Below are 19,374 nucleotides of genomic sequence, written 5' to 3'. Positions count from 1 at the left end.
CAGAGTGGGGCTTCCATGTTTCGCCTCTCTCAGTAGAATAAGAATTCTAGCAGAAAATGAAATGGAAGGAAAAAGAAAAGAAACAAACAAAAAACCAAGTGGGAGTCCCAGGGGCATGAATAGTTTCGAGAGGCAGGAAACGCGGCAGTGGAGTGCAGGGCTGCACGCACCAAGCCTTGGGCTGGAGCCCCAGCGCTACGCAAGCAGAGCCCAGCAGTGCTGACTTCTCTCTGACAAAATAAATCTGTCGGACAGCAAAAGACAGGCTGATAAAGTGTGGCAGTGGGGATGGGTGGGGGCAGTTTAGAGCCCAGATCACAGGACTTGCAGACACAAGACTCCAGGCTCTCTCCCTGCCTGGCATGTCCAGGACAGTGTTCTGGCTCTCCCTCCCTCTATCTATCTATCCCCCTCTGTCTCTTGTGAAAATAAGTAAACTGTTTTGGGGGGTGGGGGAGATAAACAATTTTTTCTCTTTTAATCTTTTTTTAGAGAGATTGCCCCCCCCCCCCCCCGAAAATCTTCAGACCTCTCTCCAAACGGTGGGATCATGACCCTGATCCCAACACCCAAGCCCAGTCTGGATGAGTCAAAGAGCTGGAACTCTCAGGCTGCATCTCAGGGCACAGGCACCTGCAACCAGACAGGACTTGCCCCCATGATGCCACCAGCCTGAGGGCTGCTGTGAGCAGAATCGTGGGCATGCTCCCCAAGCTGAAACGCACTCTCCACAGCATGTCAACACTGCTGTGTGCAGCTACTAGCTTCCAGGTGCCCAGACCTGCAGGACGGCCCACAGGAAGTGCCCAGAACCCTTCAGATGAACGAGACAATGAGACTGTAACACTAGCACCACCAGCTGACAGGTAACAACAGGTGCACCCCGGGTCCCACAGGCTTGGGGCTTTCCTGGGTGAAGAGCCCACAGAGGCCACCACTACGGGGCCACCGTGTGCCCGCCACCCCAGGCTTTCCCTCAGAGGAGTGGGCATTTGAGCCGACCAGACTCACTTTTTGATGAGCTTGATGGACCTGAAGGCTTCGTCCATGTCCCCAACAGTGAGGAAGAAACTGAAGTTGAGCATGGCGTCCTGGGTGGGCTTGTCACAATCCTCCAGCCCCACGAAGTCTCGCATGGGTCTCCGGCCCACCACCTGGGGGGTGTGCGGCTGCCCTGCCTCCTGCTGCTCTCCCTCTGCCTCGCCCGGCTGAGCCACAAAGGGAACATGAATCAGTTCAAGCAGAATGGGGAGTCCCAGGCCATTTAAATACATCAAACATCTACTGACAGGACTACAGCAATATATTAACAGCAACACCGTAATGGGAGTGGACTTCAACACCCCTTGGATGTTAGACCAGAAACTATCAAATACCTAGAGGAAAATATTGACAGAACTCTTTTCCATCTAAATTTTAAAGGCACCTTCAGTGGAATGAATCCAGTTAAAAAAGGAGGGAGGCAGGCGGGCACATGGCCGCAAAGCACAAGAACCAATGTAAAGATGCCAGTTTGAGCCCCCCGGCTCCCCACCTGCAGGAGGGTAGCATCAGAAGCGGTGAAGCAGGTCTCCAGGTGTCTGCCTTTCTCTCCCCCATCTTCCCGTCCTCTCTCGATTTCTCTCTGTCCTGTCTAACAACGACAGCAATAACAACAATAATGATAAACAACAAGGGCAACAAACGGGGAAAAAATAGCCTCCAGGAGCAGTGGATTTGTAGTGCACCTAGCCCCAGCAATAGTCCTGGAGGGGGGAAAAAAAAAAGAAAGAAAAAGAAAGAAATCTTTTAAAAAAAATGTTGATTAAGCGAACGTGGCGCAAAGCGCAAGGACTGGCGTAAAGATCCCAGTTCGAGCCCCCGGCTTCCCACTTGCAGGGGAGTCCCTTCACAGGCAGTGAAGCAGGTCTGCAGGTGTCTGTCTTTCTCTCCCCCTCTGTCTTCCCCTCCTCTCTCCATTTCTGTCTGACCTATCCAACAACGACACCAATAACAACAACAATAATAACTACAACAATAAAACAACAAGGGCAACAAAAGGGGAAATTAATTAATTAATTAATTAATTTTTTTAAAAAAAGAAAAACAAGATCAGAAGGGAAAACTCTAAGCAAAACTTGGACTGGAGCTGGTGTATTATACCAAAGTAAAAGACTCTGGGGTGGGGGTGGGGGGTTCAGAACCTGAAACATGCTAGCAGAGAACCAAGTGGGTATGGTATTATTATGTGGAAATGTTATGCATGTACAAACTATTGTATTTTACTGTCAACTGTAAACCATTAATCCTCCAATAAAGAAAAAAAAAAAAAGGATGGGGAGTCCAGCCCTGAGCCCTCTGCCTGTGTGACCCCCATGGGGAGTCCACCACGGTCCTGCCACACTCAGCTGCCTGTAGCCACCAAGACACAGCTCTGACTTTTAGAGAGCTGACCTGCGGGAGGCCCATTCGGGCCACCCTGGAAACACATGATCTGCCACTCACGGCGCACAGAGGTACTGGGGACTAAGCCTTTATGCACAGAGCTCTAGGACCAGGAAGGACAGCTGCTGTCTCAGCTCTGGGGTGGGGTGGAGGGTGGGGACATGGAGCAGGAGGCCAGGAGGGGCACGCCAATAAGGTTCAGAACCACCTTGTGAGAGGCTGGGGGAGACAGGACAGCGGCCGGCGGCAGTGCACAGGACTTGCATGCAAGGGACCCCCACCCCCCCACCCCCATAGCACTTGTAGCCAGAGATGACTGCTGTGCTGGAAGAAGAAACAGGGAGGAGGGAGAAGGCAGGAGGGGGAGGAAGAGTGGGGAGGAAAGGTCAGGGACAGAACTTAGCCTGTTATAGCACCAACCTGCCTGTCTGAGGCTCCAGAGGTCCCACGTTCAATCCCCGGCACCACCTGTGCCAGACCTGAGCAGGGCTCTGGTCTCTCTCCTTTCATTCTTTCTCCCTCGTAATAAGTACATAGATAAATCTCTCTAAAATCTATAGTCAGGTGTGTACACACGTGGCAGAAAGTGATTCCTCCTTCCAAGCATTTCACACACACACAGGAAGCCCCGGCTGCCACGTGCCGCCCACCGGCTGCCTCTCCTTCCTCACTGCCCTGCCGCAGAGACAGGGCCGTGTCATCCACAAAAGTTACTGGAGCAGAGCAGACAAGACAGAAAGTTGCAGGGGTGCAGGGCCTCCAGGTGAGATGGGGAGAAAGCCTGGGCCAGATATCTGGCCCTAAGAGCAAAGCCATGTCATACAGCTGTCCTGGCATGGGGGGAGAACCACGTCTACCAGAATTCCTGGGGATAGTTTGGAGCAGACGGCTTCTTGTCTGAGGAGAGGGAAGCCATGGGGCCTCGCCCAACATTGCAGGGAGCCCGGTCTTGTGCTCGCACCTGTCTTGTGAAATAATAATGGGGCACTTCGAGTCCCAGAAGGTTCAGGAAAGCGGGAGGCCGAGGGAAGCTGTCGTGGAGCAAGAAGCCGTGCTCTTCAGAAATGAAGAAGGACAGAATCCACACATCTGCCTGGGAGAGAGGAGACAGTCATGCTTTGCCTCATCTGCCCTCCCTTCTTTCTTTCTCTTCTTTCCTTCTTTTCAGATATAAAGACTGGAAGATACCACAGCATCCAAGCTTCCTTCAGTATGGTGGGGAGTTATGCTTTCAACAGGGAAGTGCCACCGTCTAGACTGCATCCAAACCCCACCTGTCCATTAGGGCGGTCACACGAGAGAGAGTCAGGAGGCTTGGAAAGTGGTGCAGTAGTTAGAGCTGTGGACTTGAAAACACGAGGTCCTGAGGTCTATGCCCAGCATCACATGTGCCAGAGTGATGCTCTGGTTTTCTCTTTCACGTTAACGAACGCTCTTAAAAAAGAAAGAGGGCCAGATCCCACTTCCCTCCTAGGCCCCAATGGGGGTTACTCAGGCCTGAGCAGCTTGCTGTGGTGTAGCAGAGACTAATCACTCACAGCCGAGCTGGCAACTGGACAGCCACAAGCTGTGCTCCCTGCGCCTCTTTGCTTTCTATTCTGCTGAGGATCAGTGTGGACAAAAGGCCTGAGAGTGCCCTCCTGAGTCCTCACTGCTCACTGGGTGCTTGTCACCTGCCTGGAGTTGTCCCCTGCCCCAATGGCCTGCCACCTGCATTCAGCGATTCCAGGTCAGGGGAGGAACAGTGGCGGCTGCGGGGCTCTTTCCTGACAGGATCCTGACAGGACATAGGTCCCTGGAGCCTCAGGCCTGGTCCAGTGTTTCCCGGAGGCCTGGACACCACTTGGCAGACTCGAAGAGCTCAGAGTCTGGGTCCCTTATAAGCCCAGGAGCCAGCATGGGGGTCGAGGGTGTTGCTGCAGAGCCCAGGAAGGAGCAGAGGGCCCGGGTAGTGGGCAGTGGCTGAGGTGGGGGCTTCCAGCCTGTTCCTGGGCCACAGGAACTCATGAAATGATGGGAAGGGAGCTCCTGTCAACCATTCCAATAAAGAGCTCTGTCCCCCTGGGAAAGAGCTGCATGGCACAGACAGGCTAGGTCGATGGCTGGGCAGCCCTGGGGAGCCCAGGGACAGCACTCCAGAACGGCGTCTAGGACTGGACTCCTTCTCTGGCCTGAACTCACACATGCTTTGAAGTCACTGAGACACATCAGTCATGTATATGACTTTCCCATAGTTCCCTGCTCTACATGCCACAACCACCACACTCCGAGTCACACAGGGACCCTGGTGGCTAACGGGAAGGCAGTTACAGTACCACAGGGTCTGCGCCATCCTGCAGCGGCGGCTTCCCATCCTCGGGCTGCAGCGGCACCCCAGGCACATCCCGCACAGCTTCACACACAAACAGCCGGGGCTCGCTCTGGTCCCAGAAGTGGTTTACAGGCACCAAGTGTGTCAACCTCTTGCCCCTGTCCCCATCTCCGAAGGTGTGAATCCTGAAAGAGAAAGTGGGCGGGGGGGGGGTGAGTGGTAGCGCAGCAAGTTAAGTGCACATGGTGCCAAGCACAAGGACCGGTGGAGGGATCCAGGTTCGAGCCCCCGGCTCCCCATCTGCAGGGGGGTCGCTTCACAAGCAGTGAAGCAGGTCTGCAGGTGTCTGTCTTTCTCTCCCCCGTCTTCCAGTCCTCTGTCCAATTCTCTCTGTCCTATCCAACAACAACGACAGCAATAATGACGACGATAAACAAGGGCAACAAACGGGAAAAAATAGCTTCAGGAGCAGTCAGTGCTCAGTGCTTCAGTGCAGGCACTGAGCCCCAGCAATAACCCTGGAAGCAAAAAAATTTTTAAAAAATTAAAAAGAGAGAGAGGAAGTGGGCCAGGTCCCAAGAAGCACATTTCTGACTTCAGCCGGGACGTCAGCAATGCCTCCCGGTCTCCCAAGCTGCAGAGTGGTGGGAGGAGAGAGCCTTGGTCCAGCCTGAGACATGTAACAGAAAGCTTTGGTGGGGAGGTTCCAGAGACATGGGGGTGCCCAGAGTCCCAGTATCAGACGCTTCCCAGGACTCAGGGGCAGACCAGAGGGCCTGCTGGGTACCAGGGCCAGGGCCAGTCTGAGACCCCGTCTGGCTGAGCAGCTGCTTTTCTCAAAGCCCTTAGTGCTGTGGGAGGCAGGCCCCATGGGTGATGCCAAAGGCGGCAGGCCAATCCAGCTCTCTGCACCCCTGGCAGGAGCCCCAGCAGCTGGGTGCCTTGCAGAACACTGGGACCACTGTCAGAACCTGGCTGGAGCATTGGGGACACGTGAGCTGGAGGCCACAGCCCTGGCAGGGCAGTGGCGACCAGGGCAGAGTGAATGTAGACACTTGTGAAGGGGAGTTGGGAGAAGCCACGGTGGTGTGCAGGAGGGCAAGTGGAGGGCAAGTGGAAGTGGCAGACCAGGTGCCAAGTGAGGCCTCTGAGGGTGGGCCTGACCAAGGGCTGTGGGACGGAGGTGGCCGGAACCCCAGGACTCCTTCTGAGGAAATAGGGTGGAGCTGAGCAGAGTCAGAGGATGCCAAGGAGCCGGAAATTGACAGGAAGCTGAGTTTCCTTCCAACAAAAGCCTCCCAAACCACCACTTCACCTCTTTGTTTCCTGCCCACTGCGGGACAAGGTCTGTCTCTGGTCCACCTGGCCCGTCTTCAAGTCCAGGATGGCTACTGTGTCCATTTCAACGTCATAGAAGCAGATTCTGGAGTCAGGGCTGTTGTCAGTCTGGGGGAGAAGCCAGCACACTCAGGGGACTGTCTCCCGTGACCCCAGTCACTGTGCAAGGACAGTCCAGCCCTTGTGACTGAGCACCAGTCTCCCCGTCACTGCAGCCTCAGTCAGGTCGCACCTTTGCATCTCAGATCAGAGGACAAAGGAGCTGGCAGAGGGCAGGATATATAAAGTCTGAAGCTGGGGGCCTCGCTGATGGCGTAACTGGTTCAGCACATGTTACGATCCACAAGGACCTGGGTTCAAGCCCCTAGTCCCCACCTGCAGGGGGGAAGCTTCACGAGTGGTGAAGCAGGGCTGCAGGTGTCCCTCTCTCCGTCTCCCCCTTCCTTCTCAATTTCTCTCAGCACATAAATAATTAAAAGTCTCTTTAAAACGCAGACGACGCTCATGCCATGCATCTCCCTTGGGAGCCCTGCCGGCACACCTGGAGCAGCTGGCGGAGCAGGGTCCCCACACCCACCTTGTGGAGGAGGATGCTGATCTTGCTGCCGCTGGCGTTACAGCGAAGCGATGCCAGGCCGCCCATGCCGGGAACCAGCCCTGCCAGGTTCTTGCAGTCGCTGTGTGCCTTCGCTTCCCTGTGGGGCAACCAGGAGCCCAGGCAGAGGGTGAGCGACCCAGGAAGTGCCATCCGCCCACCTGGAGGTCTTCTCCAGTTTACACCGTGACTTAGTAGTAGTACTGCTGTTAGTGTTATTTTACTAGAGCACTGCTCAGCTCTAGCGTATGGTGGCGCTGGAGACTGAACCTGGGACCATTGCTGTCTCCGGCATGAAAATCTTTACGAATAGCCACTGAGCTACCTTCTCAGCCCTACACCATGATACGACCACCTGGACAAAAGCAGTACCTTCGGGAAAGATCAAAGCTTTTAAAGTGAGCCGAGTCGGTCCCCACAACCAGGAAATTTCCACAGACATCCAGGCAGCACGGGTTCCCCTCGGCCTCAGAGAAGAGCAGGAGCTGCTTCACGGTCCCCTGCGGGGGAGAGAACGGGAGGGGAGGGGAGGGGAGGGGAGGGGAGGGGAGGGAAGGGGCTGTGTCTTCAGTACCGCAGGTAGCCCCCCGGGCACCTCCATCTCCACTGGCATCTGACACCTGGGTGTTGGGCCTGCAGTGTCCACAAGTAGGAGAAACAGACTCCTTGCCGTGGCCAGGGCCCCAGCCCTCTCCTCTGGAGTGAGCAGTGACTCACCTGCCAGGTTCGCACTTGAACTCGGTTGGGCTCCACAGTGTAGACACTTTCCTCGTGCATGGCCAGCACCGGAGATTCACACAGGAAGCTGCCTGAAAGGGATGGGAACATTGGACGGCAGTGCCAGGCTCACAGACTTGCCCGGGCTCAAGAGGTTCCTGTGCAGCCCCATCAGCTGAGAGAGATGCCTTTTCTGCGGCCACAGAGGAGTCAAGTGAGGCGCCTGCCTGATTCCATGTTGGTGGACAGCCTGGGCCACGGGGTCTGCTCACCTAGGGTGGAGCCCAGAGCTCAGGGCTCCAGACTGGAGCATGGTGCAGCCTCACGGCCGCAAGGTGGCACAGCAAGTGAAGCATATTCCTGGCATATGGGAGACTTTGGGTTCGATTCCCTGCACCACAGACGCCGGAGCAGGGAACAGATGGACCAAAGCAAGGCAGGGTGCTGGAACTGCCTTGGCTGGGGCTGAAAAGATGCCCACCTGCGTTCCGTAAGATGGTCCCAGAAGACTCAAAGATCATCACTTGTTTCCCATTCCAGACAGCAACAGCGTCCTAGGAGGAGGAAGAGAGTGGCCGTGACCCTACCTGGGCCCCCTTGCTCTGAACACCCACAGTAACGTTTGTCCACGTGGAAGATCCCCCTCACCCCAGGAAGCCCCGGTCACCTTGGTGGCAAACACGCCGCTGATGTGCATGTCAGTGCGCAGGCTGTGCGTGACGCCCGTGGCCAGAAAGACCACGCTGACCAGGCTGGGGGACAGCTGCACCGCGGCCACGTGCTGGTGGCAGTGTGAGCACATGGCCTGCTCGCTGAGGATCACCACCGAGCTGTCACTGCTCACGGCCAGGAGGTTCCTCCGGGAGCCCCACTGGGTGGGAAGCGAGGGGCAGAGACAGTGCTTTAGACTCAGAAATCACTTCCAGACACTACGCCTTCTCGTTCAAATGAGATTAAGATGCAGGTGAGCGTGCCGGCCGCTGCCCTTGCCCTGCGGGAAAGGTTCCCGCACATCTACAGCCGGCATTTCCCCGACCCATGAGCCTGCTGTGACTGGCCCCGTCTCAGTGGCTCCTCTCCCGGAAACTGCATTTCCCCACTAGCGCTCTTGATGTCTGCCTCACACACCTGAGCGTCCTCTGTGCTCAGGACGCCACAGTGGCCCAGGGTGAGACGAGCCGCCAACTTAGAGACCGTAAAGAGTCCTTCCCGTCACCGCCTCCAATATTCACTAGGAGACAGCTCACCTAGCGGAGTGCACATCTCCCCAGGCCCGAGGACCTGAATCTGAGCCTCCAGGCACCGCGTGGGAGCACTGTGCTGAGGGGAAGCACCATGAGCAGGGCAGCAGAGCTGTGGCTGGTAGCTCCCTTCTGCTCCCTGCTTCTCACCCTCTAGTAAACAAGCCCCCCCCCAAAAAAAAAAAATAAAAAAAAATAAAACAACTGGCATCAACGGTGGACTTATGTAGATGTGAAGCCCCATGGAAAACCCTGGTGGCAAATAAATAGGCACTGGAGGCAGGAGAGGGCCCTGCACCTGCTTTAAGAAACGCTCCACCTGGCCAGTGTGGGAGGAGCCTTCCTGGGCTCGTACCTGTCAGGCTCTGCATCTGCAACTGCTTTCACTACCTCAGACCCAGGAAAGGCAAGGTCTCTCCACAGAGCTCCAACAGTCACTGTTGTTTTGGCCAGTCAGTCTGACCTAGTTTTGAAAATATTTAACTGCTGACATCATCTGGAAACTGTTTATATACAGCCCACACTGAAGATCTAGAAGAAACTCTATAAACTATTCCAAGGAAGCCAAGCCAGAGCTCTTTCCTAGCCGTGTTCCCCTTTCTGATAGGTACTGGATTAAAGGGTGTTGTCTTGGGCAGGGGTAGATAGCATAATGGTTATGCAAGAAGACTCTTGTGCCTGAGGCTTGGAAGTCCCAGGTTCCATACCCCGCGCCACCATAAACCAGAGCTGAGCAGTGCTCTGGTCAAAAAAGAAAAAACAAATTGTCTTGAGGCCCCGCTTGGGACAGCAGAGCTGCAGAGGAACATGGAGACTGCCCCGGGCTCCCCAGAGCTCAGGAAGCCCCATGGGTGGCACACTACCTGGATCTGCACGATGTTCCCGTCCAGCTCCGTGGGGGTCTGCAGGCTCCACTGGTCCTTGCCCTCCAGTCCTGTGCTGCCTTGGAAAATGGGCACTTTGCTCCACATGGCGACCCGTCCTCTGTCAGTGCCTGCCACCAGGAGACCTGAGGCCAGATGGAGCTCACGTTAGGAAGGAAGACTGTAGTCGGCACCCCTGCTGTCTCCCACACAGTGCGCTTTCCCAGTTGTGTCTCTTTCCCGGGGACTCTGTGCTGTGTGTACACGCGCAGGGACATGTGTCTGCGCGTCTCCAGTGCCAGAAAGGGACCACACATGGCAAGCATGTGGCCGCAGATGCTCCGGCCCACCTGTCTCAGTCCCGTGTGTATAGTTCACGTCTACCACATTGTCTTTCCCTTGGGTTTCAGGAGAGGGGGAGTCGGAGACCAGCTGTGCACAGCTACGTGGGCCTGACTTTCAACAAAGTCGTAGGCCTCCTGTGGGCCTAGTCCGGTCACGTGCTGAACCTGTGAGGTTACCTGCACCCACGGCCAAGCTCAGTGCAGGCCAGGGGGGCTCACCTTTGGCATTACAGTAAGAGACACAAGTTATATTCTCTCCTTTCTCAAAGCCAAACTTCTCTTCCAGACTCAGCACGTAATTCTCTCCTCGTTCCAAATCCCAGAATCTGCAAGGGAAGGAGAGAGCCCGTGAAGGGGTGTGTGAGTGGCAAGACCAGCAGGAGATGTTTCAAAACTCAGGGAGGGGACACTACAGCGTGGACTCCGATGTGAACAGAATGCCACAGTGTCTTTAGAAAGATCTCACTGCGCTTGTCATCAGACTGCCGTGTGGACACGGTGTCTGGATGTGAGGGGCACCACAGTTCATGTGGTGTTGACACACCTGACACAAAGGAGCAGAATGTGGGGGACCTGTGGCCTAGCACAAAGAGGCAGGTGGGGAGAGACCCCACAGGCAGAATGGTGGGGTTGCCCTGTGGGAAGGGGGGGGCCTGGAGGAAGGGCCTGGGTCCCTGGCCTTCTTCTCTGTTTTCAGCTCTGACATGGTCATGTGGACTCGACTGGCCCCCATTCCTGTACTTCTCTGTTGGTTGTCACCGTCTGGGCACTGCTGGGGGCTCTCACCTAAGGACCGGCTCTCCGACAGCAGTCACCAGGAGGCTGTCTTCAATCAGAGTCATGTCTGCTCGACACCCCGTCTTCCCACTCAGCTTCACCTGTGGGACACAATGGCATCAGAAGAGACAGGCACGAAGTGCAAGGACCAGCACAAGGATCCCGGTTTGAGCCCCAGCTCCCCACTTGCAGGGAAGTCGCTTCACAGGCGGTGAAGCAGGTTTGCAGGTGTCTGTCTTTCTCTCCCCCTCTGTCTTCCCCTCCTCTCTCCATTTCTCTCTGTCCTAACAACGACGACAAAAATAACTACAACAACAATAAAAACAACAAGGGCAACAAAAGGGAAAATAAATAAATAAAATTTTAAAAAAAAAAAAAAAAGAGAAGAGGCAGCAGGCAGCCCTCAATGGGGTGGCAGGTCCCTGCTCACGGCTGGGGATGGTCCCCAAAGACCCAGGCGGGCTCACTGGCAGGAGAGGATGGGGCAAGTGACAGATACTGAACAGTGGCCTCAGCTTCCCATGACACTGGTCAAGCCAGCAGTGCCCCCTTCTGGCTGGGCGCCACCACGCTGATTGCGTGGGTGAGTGGCCTGGCAGTCAGCCACAGAGGGCTGAGTCTCTGGGAGCCAAGCGCTCACTGACAGTGACTCGGGAAGCCCCACCCTGGGATCTGCCCTGAGCTCAGCAGCCGCTGACCATTACCCAGCATGAAGAGTGTAACATCCTGGGGCCGGGTGGTGGTGACCTGCTTGAGGGCACACTGCAATGCACAAGGACCCAGGTTCAAGAGGCTGGTCCCCACCTGCAGGGGGAAAACTTCACAAGTGGTGAAGCAGGGCTGCAGGTGTCTCTCTGGCTCTCTCCCTCTCTATCACCCACTTCCCTTTCAATTTCTGGCTGTTTCTATCCCATAAAAATAGATAATAAAAACAAATAGATAAATAAAAAAGTGTAACATCCTCACTGGACACACCAGTGCACACTGTGACCCTGAGTCTCAGGACAGACACTGAGGCTCTGAGGTGCTGTGAGCTGCCCTGCCCACACCCCACCTGAGGGTGAAGGAGCCACCCCTGCAGTCTGCAAGGTCACTCGGGGTGGGGTGGGGGGACCCTGACACCATCCATGCACAGCACGTCTCCTGAAGTGAGTGCTTATGTAGGAATCTGGTGGAGGTGACAGCTGTCGAGGTCTCACCTGGGGACCTGCGGGAACACCGACAGGATGTCAGCCTGCCCCCACCTTACCTTCATCACTTCCTGCACCTGGCCCTCGGGAGTGACCATGTACAGTGACAGCAGCAGGTTCTGGGTGACCACCAGCAGGGCCTCCCGCTTGTCCATGTAGAGCATCGTGTGCACCGTGCTCTCGGCCGCCGCCACCTGCACACTCTTGCCCTTCTCATCCACATAATGCACTGTCCCTGTGGACACAATGCACAATGTGGGACTGGGGCACAGGGCCAGAGACCACAGCCCTGGCCCTGAGCTCCCCTATGACAAGTGTTTCCTGAGGCCCTGCCCATGTCCCCACCCCAAAGCCCAGGCTCTAGTCAGGCTGCAGGTCTCTCCCCTTTCTGCTGCCCACAGTGGCCTCTGTCTCCAGAAGATGAGACGGTGGCAACTCCTGGAGGCTATTTTCATTTTTAGAGAAAGAAACTGGGGTGGGGAAGGAGTGGAAGAGAAAGCACACGTGTGAGCATGCTGCAGCAGTGTGAAGCTTCCGGTATGCAGGTGGGGACTGGGGGCTTGATCCCGGGAACTTGCTCATGATATATATGTATGCAGTCCACCAAGTGCACTACCACCCGGCCCCCTCCCATGCTTCCTCAGTAGGTCTTTGTACCCCCTGCTCCCCCTCCCAGTCCTGCCCATGGCACTCTCTCCAGTGGAGAGTGGGCACACAGCTCCTTCCGGTGGCCATGCCTCCCCGTGAGCACTGTCTCTCAGCAGAGTGGAATAACTACGCACCCACACTGGCACGCAGACCCCGGTCCACGAAGCCAGCTGCTCTATGTACAAGCTCCACGGCCAGGGTGCCCACCAGACCCCACCTCGAGACAGGGAAGAGCTCACCATCCGCCAGGCTGACAAAGAACGACAGTGCCTCCTGGGAGCTCATTTTCAGGAAACTTCCGAAGTCATTTTTCCTCCAGTTAAACATGTCCAGGGCCTTCTCGTCGCCGCTCACGGCCGCCTTGGCCAACTGCACAAGGTCCCTGTGAGAGGGCAGGAGGCAGCGGCGGGAGTGAGGCCCCACCATGCCCTGTGGGAGGTGAGGTCCCGAAGTCCAGCCTGGGGTGGCACGCTCACACGCTGACCCAAGGGTCTGGGGCACCGTGGCTCCACCGGCAGCCCAGCCAGTTGCACTCACTCTCGGGGTGGGGGCAGCCAGAAGATACAGTGTGTGAGGGTCTGCCCGAAGTCCTGCTTCAGCAGCGGCGTCCCCTGCACTCGGCCCCGCTGGTCCAGCCTCCACAGAATCACGAGACCGAACTGCAAGGTTTAAAGACCCAAGTGGATGTGCATTCTCGTGCGGGGGCCCCAGGGTGCAGGACGCAGCCCCCCAACCCATGCACTGAGGGTCTTGGAGATCGGGGCTCCAGGGGGGAGCAGGATCTGTACACCCTCCCCAGCCTCGTCCACGTGGATGGCCGCTGTTCTGTGAGCAGTTTCCAGAAGCACGCTGGGCTCTAGACAGACTCAGAGAAGCCGCAGGGGCTAGGCCGCACACCCAGCTCAGGATGAACGAGACCTCCTTACGACTAGCTCCAGCTGGTGCCTCCTTGACGCCCTCTTTGTGCTGGGGCCCCCTCACCAGGACCCCCAAGACATGGGGTCACATCTCTGTGGGCTCCTAAGCCGGGGAAGGGTTCAGGTGCTCCTGTGTTGACTAGCTTTACTGTCTGGGGGCCTGGGCAGCCATCTTTGAGCAAACTCCCCAAACCTCCCAGTGGGGAGGGAGGTCTGGCAACCACACTTGAGGCTGGTGGCCGTGCTAAAGGCATCTGACCTCTGACCCCTCCTTGCATCACCCCCAAGAGCAGGACAGAGCTGGGCAGCACTGACCCTGTCCCCTGATACCAAGCAGTTCCCGTTGGTGGTCCAGCAGAGGACGCTGATGGTGGTCGAGTGTGTGGGGGGCACAGTGTGCTGATCCTTGTCCCGCTTGTTAAACACCAGGACCTCTCCCGTCTCCCAGCCAATGGCCAGGAGGGGCCGTGTCGGGTGCCAGCACAGGCAGGTGACCCAGAACGGCCTCTCTATGTGTGTGTCGGGCACACGCTCACCCTGCAGAGACAAGAGGCAGAGCTCGAGTTATGGAGCGTAGCAGCTCTGCTGAGGAGTCCTGACTGCTCATCTAATGGGGGCCAGCGGGAGGCAGGAAGTGTGTGTGATAGGAGCGTGCACACAACTCACGGAGGCACCACCCTCCCCCAGACAGAGCGGGGAGGCAGGTCAGTCCTCAAGCGGCCAGCTGGCCAGTGGCTCAAGTTGAGCTTCGCACCATGGCTGCTTCTAGAGCCCACAAAAACAACCTTCACAAACGGCCAGCAGGTGGCGACTGCTAGCCCCATGTTCTCTAAGTGGGCCAGCCACACCAAGGGCTCCTGCTGGGTCCGTGAGACCAGTGTCCACTGGCAGTTTCTGTGGCCTCTCATGTGTGGGCAGTTCCCTAGCAGCTCAGCTCTGCTGCCAGGCCTTCACGACAGCTCACAGGCAGTGCTGAGGAGCCTGTGCTTCTGGGGGCCCCCAAAGCAGCAGTCCTGGGGTGCAGAGCTGTACACTCCAAGATGGCCTTGCACCTGCTCTGGCTACGGCTCGCCCTCCCAGTGGCAACTGCTGTCCATTACCTCAGGGCACCCAATAAATCAGGGGTTTTCAATCCTAGTGTCTCACCGGAAACACAGGAAGTACATTTGGTCTTAGAGTAGTGTTGACCAAAAAAAAAAAAAAAAAACAACAAACTTTTTTCACCAGAGTTCCACTCAGCTCTGGCTTATGGAGGTGCTGGGGATAGAACCTGGGACGTTGGACTCTCATGCATAGGGATACTATGTGCTTTAAGATGTTGAGCCATCTCCCTGACCCAGCCTGACATGTTTTAGGTGACTTTTCACGAGACGGAGACCAGAGACATCAGAGCACAGCTCAGCTCCGGCATAAGGTGGTGCAGGGATGCATAGGAGACGTTTAGAGAGTCAGGCGTCAAAGTCCCATGCTCTAACATATTGAGCTATCTCCCCAGACTGGACTTTTGTTTTTTAAAGATTTACTTATTGGGAGAGAGAGAGTAGATAGCATAATGGTTATGCAAACAGACTCTCATGCCTCAGGCCCCAAAGTCCCAGGTTCAGTCCCCTGCACCACCATAAGCCAGAGCTGAACAGTGCTCTTCAAAAAAAAGAAAAATAAAGAAAGATTTATTTATTTACTACTAATGAGAATGAGAGGGAGAAAGAACTAGAGCATCATTCTGGCACACATGCAATGCCAGAGATCAAAGTCGGGGTTTCATGCTCGGGAATCCAGTGTTTTAACCACTGTGCCACCCCCCAGGCTGCTGCCCCAAGTTCTATTTACATATTGTTTCAGATTAACTGATTTATTTATTTATTTTTTTGTTTTTCCTTTTGTTGCCCTTGTTGTATTTTATCATTGTTGTGGTTGTTTTTATTGTTGTCTTTGTTGACAACAATACTGATGTTGTCTTTGTTGGACAGGACAGAGAGAAATGGAGAGAGGAGGGGAAGACAAGAGAGGGGGAGAGAAAGACAGACACCTGCAGACCTGCTTCACCGCTTATGAAGCGACGCCCCTGCAGGTGGGGAGCCGGGGGCTTGAACTGGGACCCTTACGCCAGTCCTTGTGCTTCGCACCATGTGCACTTAACCCGCTGTGCTACCACCCGCTCCCCAAGCCTCTTGTTCTTTTCATGTGTGAGAGAGACTAGAGCATCGCTCTATCATTTATAGCATTCTGGTTTTGGTCTTTCTCATTTGAACCTCGCTGAAAACTGACAGTGGGTGCTGTTTACTTCAGGGTAAAGTGGGGAGTCAGGGGCACAAACACTTGCAACGCGCACACACACACCACCCCCAGCACATGAGAGAAGAGTCCATCACTGTGATGTCAGCTTCATTCTCCCAGGACTCACTTGCTCCAGATAAATGTCCACGGTGCCTCCCGAGTTTGTGTTGAGTGAGGCCACCGCTAGGAATGGGTGGACAGAGTGCCAGCTGACATGGGTAGGAGACCCCTCTGGGTCTGGGGCTTCTATGCGATGGTCAAAATAGAGCGCCATGATGACAGTCAGACCCTGTCAGGTTTGAAACCTGTGGGAGAGAGAAATTGGCCAAGACCTGTTATTCCTTTAGGCTCATCTGATAACATACAAGAGCGTTTCACGGTTGTCGGGCGGTAGCACAGCAGATTAAGCGCACGTGGCGCAAAGCACAAGGACCGGCATACGGATCCCGGTTCTAGCCCCCGGCTCCCCACCTGCAGGGAAGTTGCTTCACAGGCAGTGAAGCAGGTCTGCAGGTGTCTCTTCTTTCTCTCCCCCTCTGTCTTCCCCTCCTCTCTCCATTTCGCTTTGTCCTATCCAACAACGACAGCATCAATAACAACAATAACTACAACAATAAAAACCAAGGGCAACAGAAGGGAAAATATATAATATAGGGAGAGAGGGGGGAGGGGAGTGGGGTGGTAGCATAGCGGGTTAAGCGCAGGTGGCACAAAGCACAAGGACCGGCGTAAGGATCCTGGTTCGAGCCCCCGGCTCCCCACCTGCAGGGGCGTCGCTTCACAGGCGGTGAAGCAGGTCTGCAGGTGTCTGTCTTTCTCTCCCCCTCTCTGTCTTCCCCTCCTCTCTCCATTTCTCTCTGTCCTATCCAATGACGACGACATCAAAAACTACAACAATAAAGCAAGGGCAACAAAAGGGAATAAATAAATAAATAAATAAATAAAAGTTTCACATGCAGCAGAGAGAGAGAGAGATACCAAAGCACCACTCTGATACAGATGAAGCCAGGACCCTCAGGTATGTCAGTCAAATGCTTTAGCAGTTGGGCTATTTCCCCTGCCACTCTTGTCGACTTTGAACAAGACAGAGGACCGTATGTGGGATTCAGAGATGCTTTCCATGCTTGGAGAAATGGCTTGACTGGGACAGCACTAGACTTTCACTCCTCAGCTTCCTGGTGCGATCCCCAACACTGCACATGCCAGAGTGGCGATCTGCCTTGTCTCTCTGTCTTCTCTGCATCAAGTGAATCTCTCTCACTTTCAGATACAATAACAAAGAAAAAACCTAACACACTCGAGATGCACCACGAGCCTATAATCATATAGGCTTACACTCTGGCAGCTGACAGACGCTCATACGCAGGACCACACAGTCACAGCGAGGGACCCGACCTGGAACAATCCAGAGCACGAGGGAACAGAACACAAGGCCCCAGCCCCCACTTTCAGGAGGAAAGTTTCACAAGTGGTGTTTCTCCTCTCTTATCTCTTTTTCTGTCTCTCACCATTAAAAGCAAACAAAAACCAACAAAAAACAACCAACGGCTGCTGGCAGATGGTGGTGAGGTCATGCATGCTTCAACAAAACCCTGGTGGCAAAAACAATCCCCCAGGGGCCAAGTGGTAGTGCACTTGGTTGAGCAGTGCACATCATGCTCCAATGCACAAGGATCTGGGTTCAAGCTCCTGGCCCCCAACCTGCATGGGGAAAGCTTCGCAAGCATTGAAGCAGTGCTGCTGGTGTTTCTCTGCCTCTCTATCTCCCCACCCCATCTTGATTGGTCTCTATTAAACGAACAAACACACACACACAAACCCACAGACAATATATTCCCATGAAAAAGCAGAAAGTCCTCCAACAGCCTTTTCTGCCCACCTCCTCACTCCCTGCAGTCAGTGCTGCCAAGCTCACTGGCAGAGAAGAGGTATGGGGGGAGGGGGGGTGCTGTATCACTCAACAGGCAGAGGTGACAGCCAGGTTGTCATGTGCTTCACCCCAGCACCCCTGCATTCCAACTTCCTGAAGTCTGCTCTCAAGGTATTTCTTAGCAAGGGCAGGAGTTCTTCTTCTTCTTCTCCTCCTCCTCCTCCCCCCCACCTTCTTCTTCTTTTGCCTCCAGGGTTATTGCTGGGGCTCAGTGCCTGCACTATGAATCCACTGCTCCTGGAGGCCATTTTTTCCCATTTTGTTGCTCTTGTTGTTGTCGTTATTGTTATTGTTGCCATTGAAGTTGTTGTTGTTGGAAAGAACAGAGGAAAATCGATAGAGATGGGGAGACAGAGAGGAGGAGAGAAAGACAGACACCTGCAGACCTGCTTCACCACTTGTGAAGCGACTCCCCTGCAGGTGGGGAGCCGGGGCTCAAACCGGGATCCTTATGAAGGTCCTTGCGCTAGGCACTATGTGCGCTTTAACCTACCGCACTACCGCCCTGACCCGACCCCCAGGAGTTCTTCTGTGGTCAGTGTGGAGAAAGGGCCACAAGGCAGTGTGGGGAATGGAGAGTGGCAGAGCCCACTTTTGTGCGGTGTGAGATGACTCTCTTCATCTTTTCTTTTTCGTTATTATCTTTATTTATTTATTGGGTAAAGACCGTCAAAGATCAAGAGGGAGTGGGAGAAGCAGAGAGGAAGAGAGACAGACACTTGCAACACTGCTTCACCACTCACAAAGCTTTCCCCTTGCAGGTGGGGACCCAGGGCTCGAACCTGGGTTCTTGTGCATTGTAACATGTGCACTCAACCCAGCCTTTCATCTGTATTTTCAAGAATGAGCACTAGCTGAATCTTTATCCAAGTTACCTGAGTAAACACCAGGGACAGGGCAGCACTACAACTTTCCTAAGCTACTGATCTGTTAGTGTCAGCTCAAAAGCAAATGTGTCCCTTCCAGGCATACTCAAGGTCTCCAGAACAGACAAGTGGGCCACCGTGCCAGCTCCTCCGTAAAGAAGGAAGCTTGCATGTGTTGGAGCTGCTCCCCTCAGCTCCACACCTCTTGGTCCTGCCAGCTCTAAAAGTGCCCGAGTTGTGCCAGCTCCTGCCAGTCTGCTCTGCTCCTCTGGTTGGAGTTTGGTGGAGGCTCAGCGGGTTGCGGGGATCTAAACACCCCGTGGAGAGCCTGCTGCAAGGGGTCATGCGACCGGCACTGAGCAGTGACCACCAGGCACAGCGGCCCGGCTCCCAGGCTGGGCAGGCAGGGTCAGCAGGCCCAGCGTTGATGGTTTGGTGGCAGGGATGCTCTGGGGCCCAGGTCAACACCTCGCAGGGACCCTCATCTGCAGATGTCCCGTGAGGGGCTGCGAGTAGACAACCACCAGACGGTGTAGGTCTGGGACTCAGAGCCTTGAGGGGAACCGCCAACACCCAGCTCCCAGGACTCTCGACACCTCGGCCCTTTGCTCCGTGGCTCCCCACTTCTCAGCCTCCTGGTCCTCACCCGGTCACCACCTCCCCATCCCGACACCCCTTGTCCCCACCACGAGACCCCCGCAGTCTCCATCTTTCAGTTCCTCACAACACCCTCTCCCCGACCGGATCCTCGTCTCCATCCCTCGGTCCCCCCCCCCCACTTCCTGGTCCCCAGGCAGCGGGCGGCCGGGGCCACACTCACCTAGTCGGGCCCACAATGTCGCCGCCACTTGTTGCCGTGACAACAGCCGCGAGTGGAACACGGAAACACCCGAGGCTGCGTTACGAGGCCCCGAGGCTGCCCGAAGCCTCCCGGAA

The 19,374-nt window shown here is 55.4% G+C and overlaps 1 protein-coding gene across 2 annotated transcripts in view; it reads right to left on the bottom strand.

Annotated features, from left to right (window-relative positions):
* Positions 1 to 19,337, bottom strand: part of IFT140 (intraflagellar transport 140) — a 36,206-nt gene extending 16,869 nt beyond the window's left edge. The window contains exons 1-18 of one of the 2 annotated variants that reach the window (XM_007528078.3): positions 19,259 to 19,337; positions 15,770 to 15,947; positions 13,681 to 13,902; positions 12,986 to 13,107; positions 12,688 to 12,830; positions 11,860 to 12,035; positions 10,620 to 10,711; positions 10,053 to 10,159; positions 9,490 to 9,635; positions 8,053 to 8,256; positions 7,867 to 7,939; positions 7,386 to 7,477; positions 7,041 to 7,168; positions 6,651 to 6,768; positions 6,051 to 6,181; positions 4,740 to 4,920; positions 3,386 to 3,517; positions 1,012 to 1,208 (exon numbers count right to left, since the gene is read on the bottom strand). In XM_007528078.3, the coding sequence (XP_007528140.1) occupies positions 1,012 to 1,208; positions 3,386 to 3,517; positions 4,740 to 4,920; positions 6,051 to 6,181; positions 6,651 to 6,768; positions 7,041 to 7,168; positions 7,386 to 7,477; positions 7,867 to 7,939; positions 8,053 to 8,256; positions 9,490 to 9,635; positions 10,053 to 10,159; positions 10,620 to 10,711; positions 11,860 to 12,035; positions 12,688 to 12,830; positions 12,986 to 13,107; positions 13,681 to 13,902; positions 15,770 to 15,916 (2,411 nt within the window). In that variant the 5' untranslated portion in view covers positions 15,917 to 15,947; positions 19,259 to 19,337. The remainder of the gene's footprint in view (positions 1 to 1,011; positions 1,209 to 3,385; positions 3,518 to 4,739; positions 4,921 to 6,050; positions 6,182 to 6,650; positions 6,769 to 7,040; positions 7,169 to 7,385; positions 7,478 to 7,866; positions 7,940 to 8,052; positions 8,257 to 9,489; positions 9,636 to 10,052; positions 10,160 to 10,619; positions 10,712 to 11,859; positions 12,036 to 12,687; positions 12,831 to 12,985; positions 13,108 to 13,680; positions 13,903 to 15,769; positions 15,948 to 19,258) is intronic. The other variant, XM_060172634.1, reaches the window with a different exon arrangement.
* Positions 19,338 to 19,374: the final 37 nt, after the last annotated feature.

Source organism: Erinaceus europaeus, chromosome 15, assembly GCF_950295315.1.
Source record: "Erinaceus europaeus chromosome 15, mEriEur2.1, whole genome shotgun sequence".
In the NCBI taxonomy this organism is placed as follows: domain Eukaryota; kingdom Metazoa; phylum Chordata; class Mammalia; order Eulipotyphla; family Erinaceidae; genus Erinaceus; species Erinaceus europaeus.
This window is presented reverse-complemented; position numbering and strand designations above follow the sequence as displayed.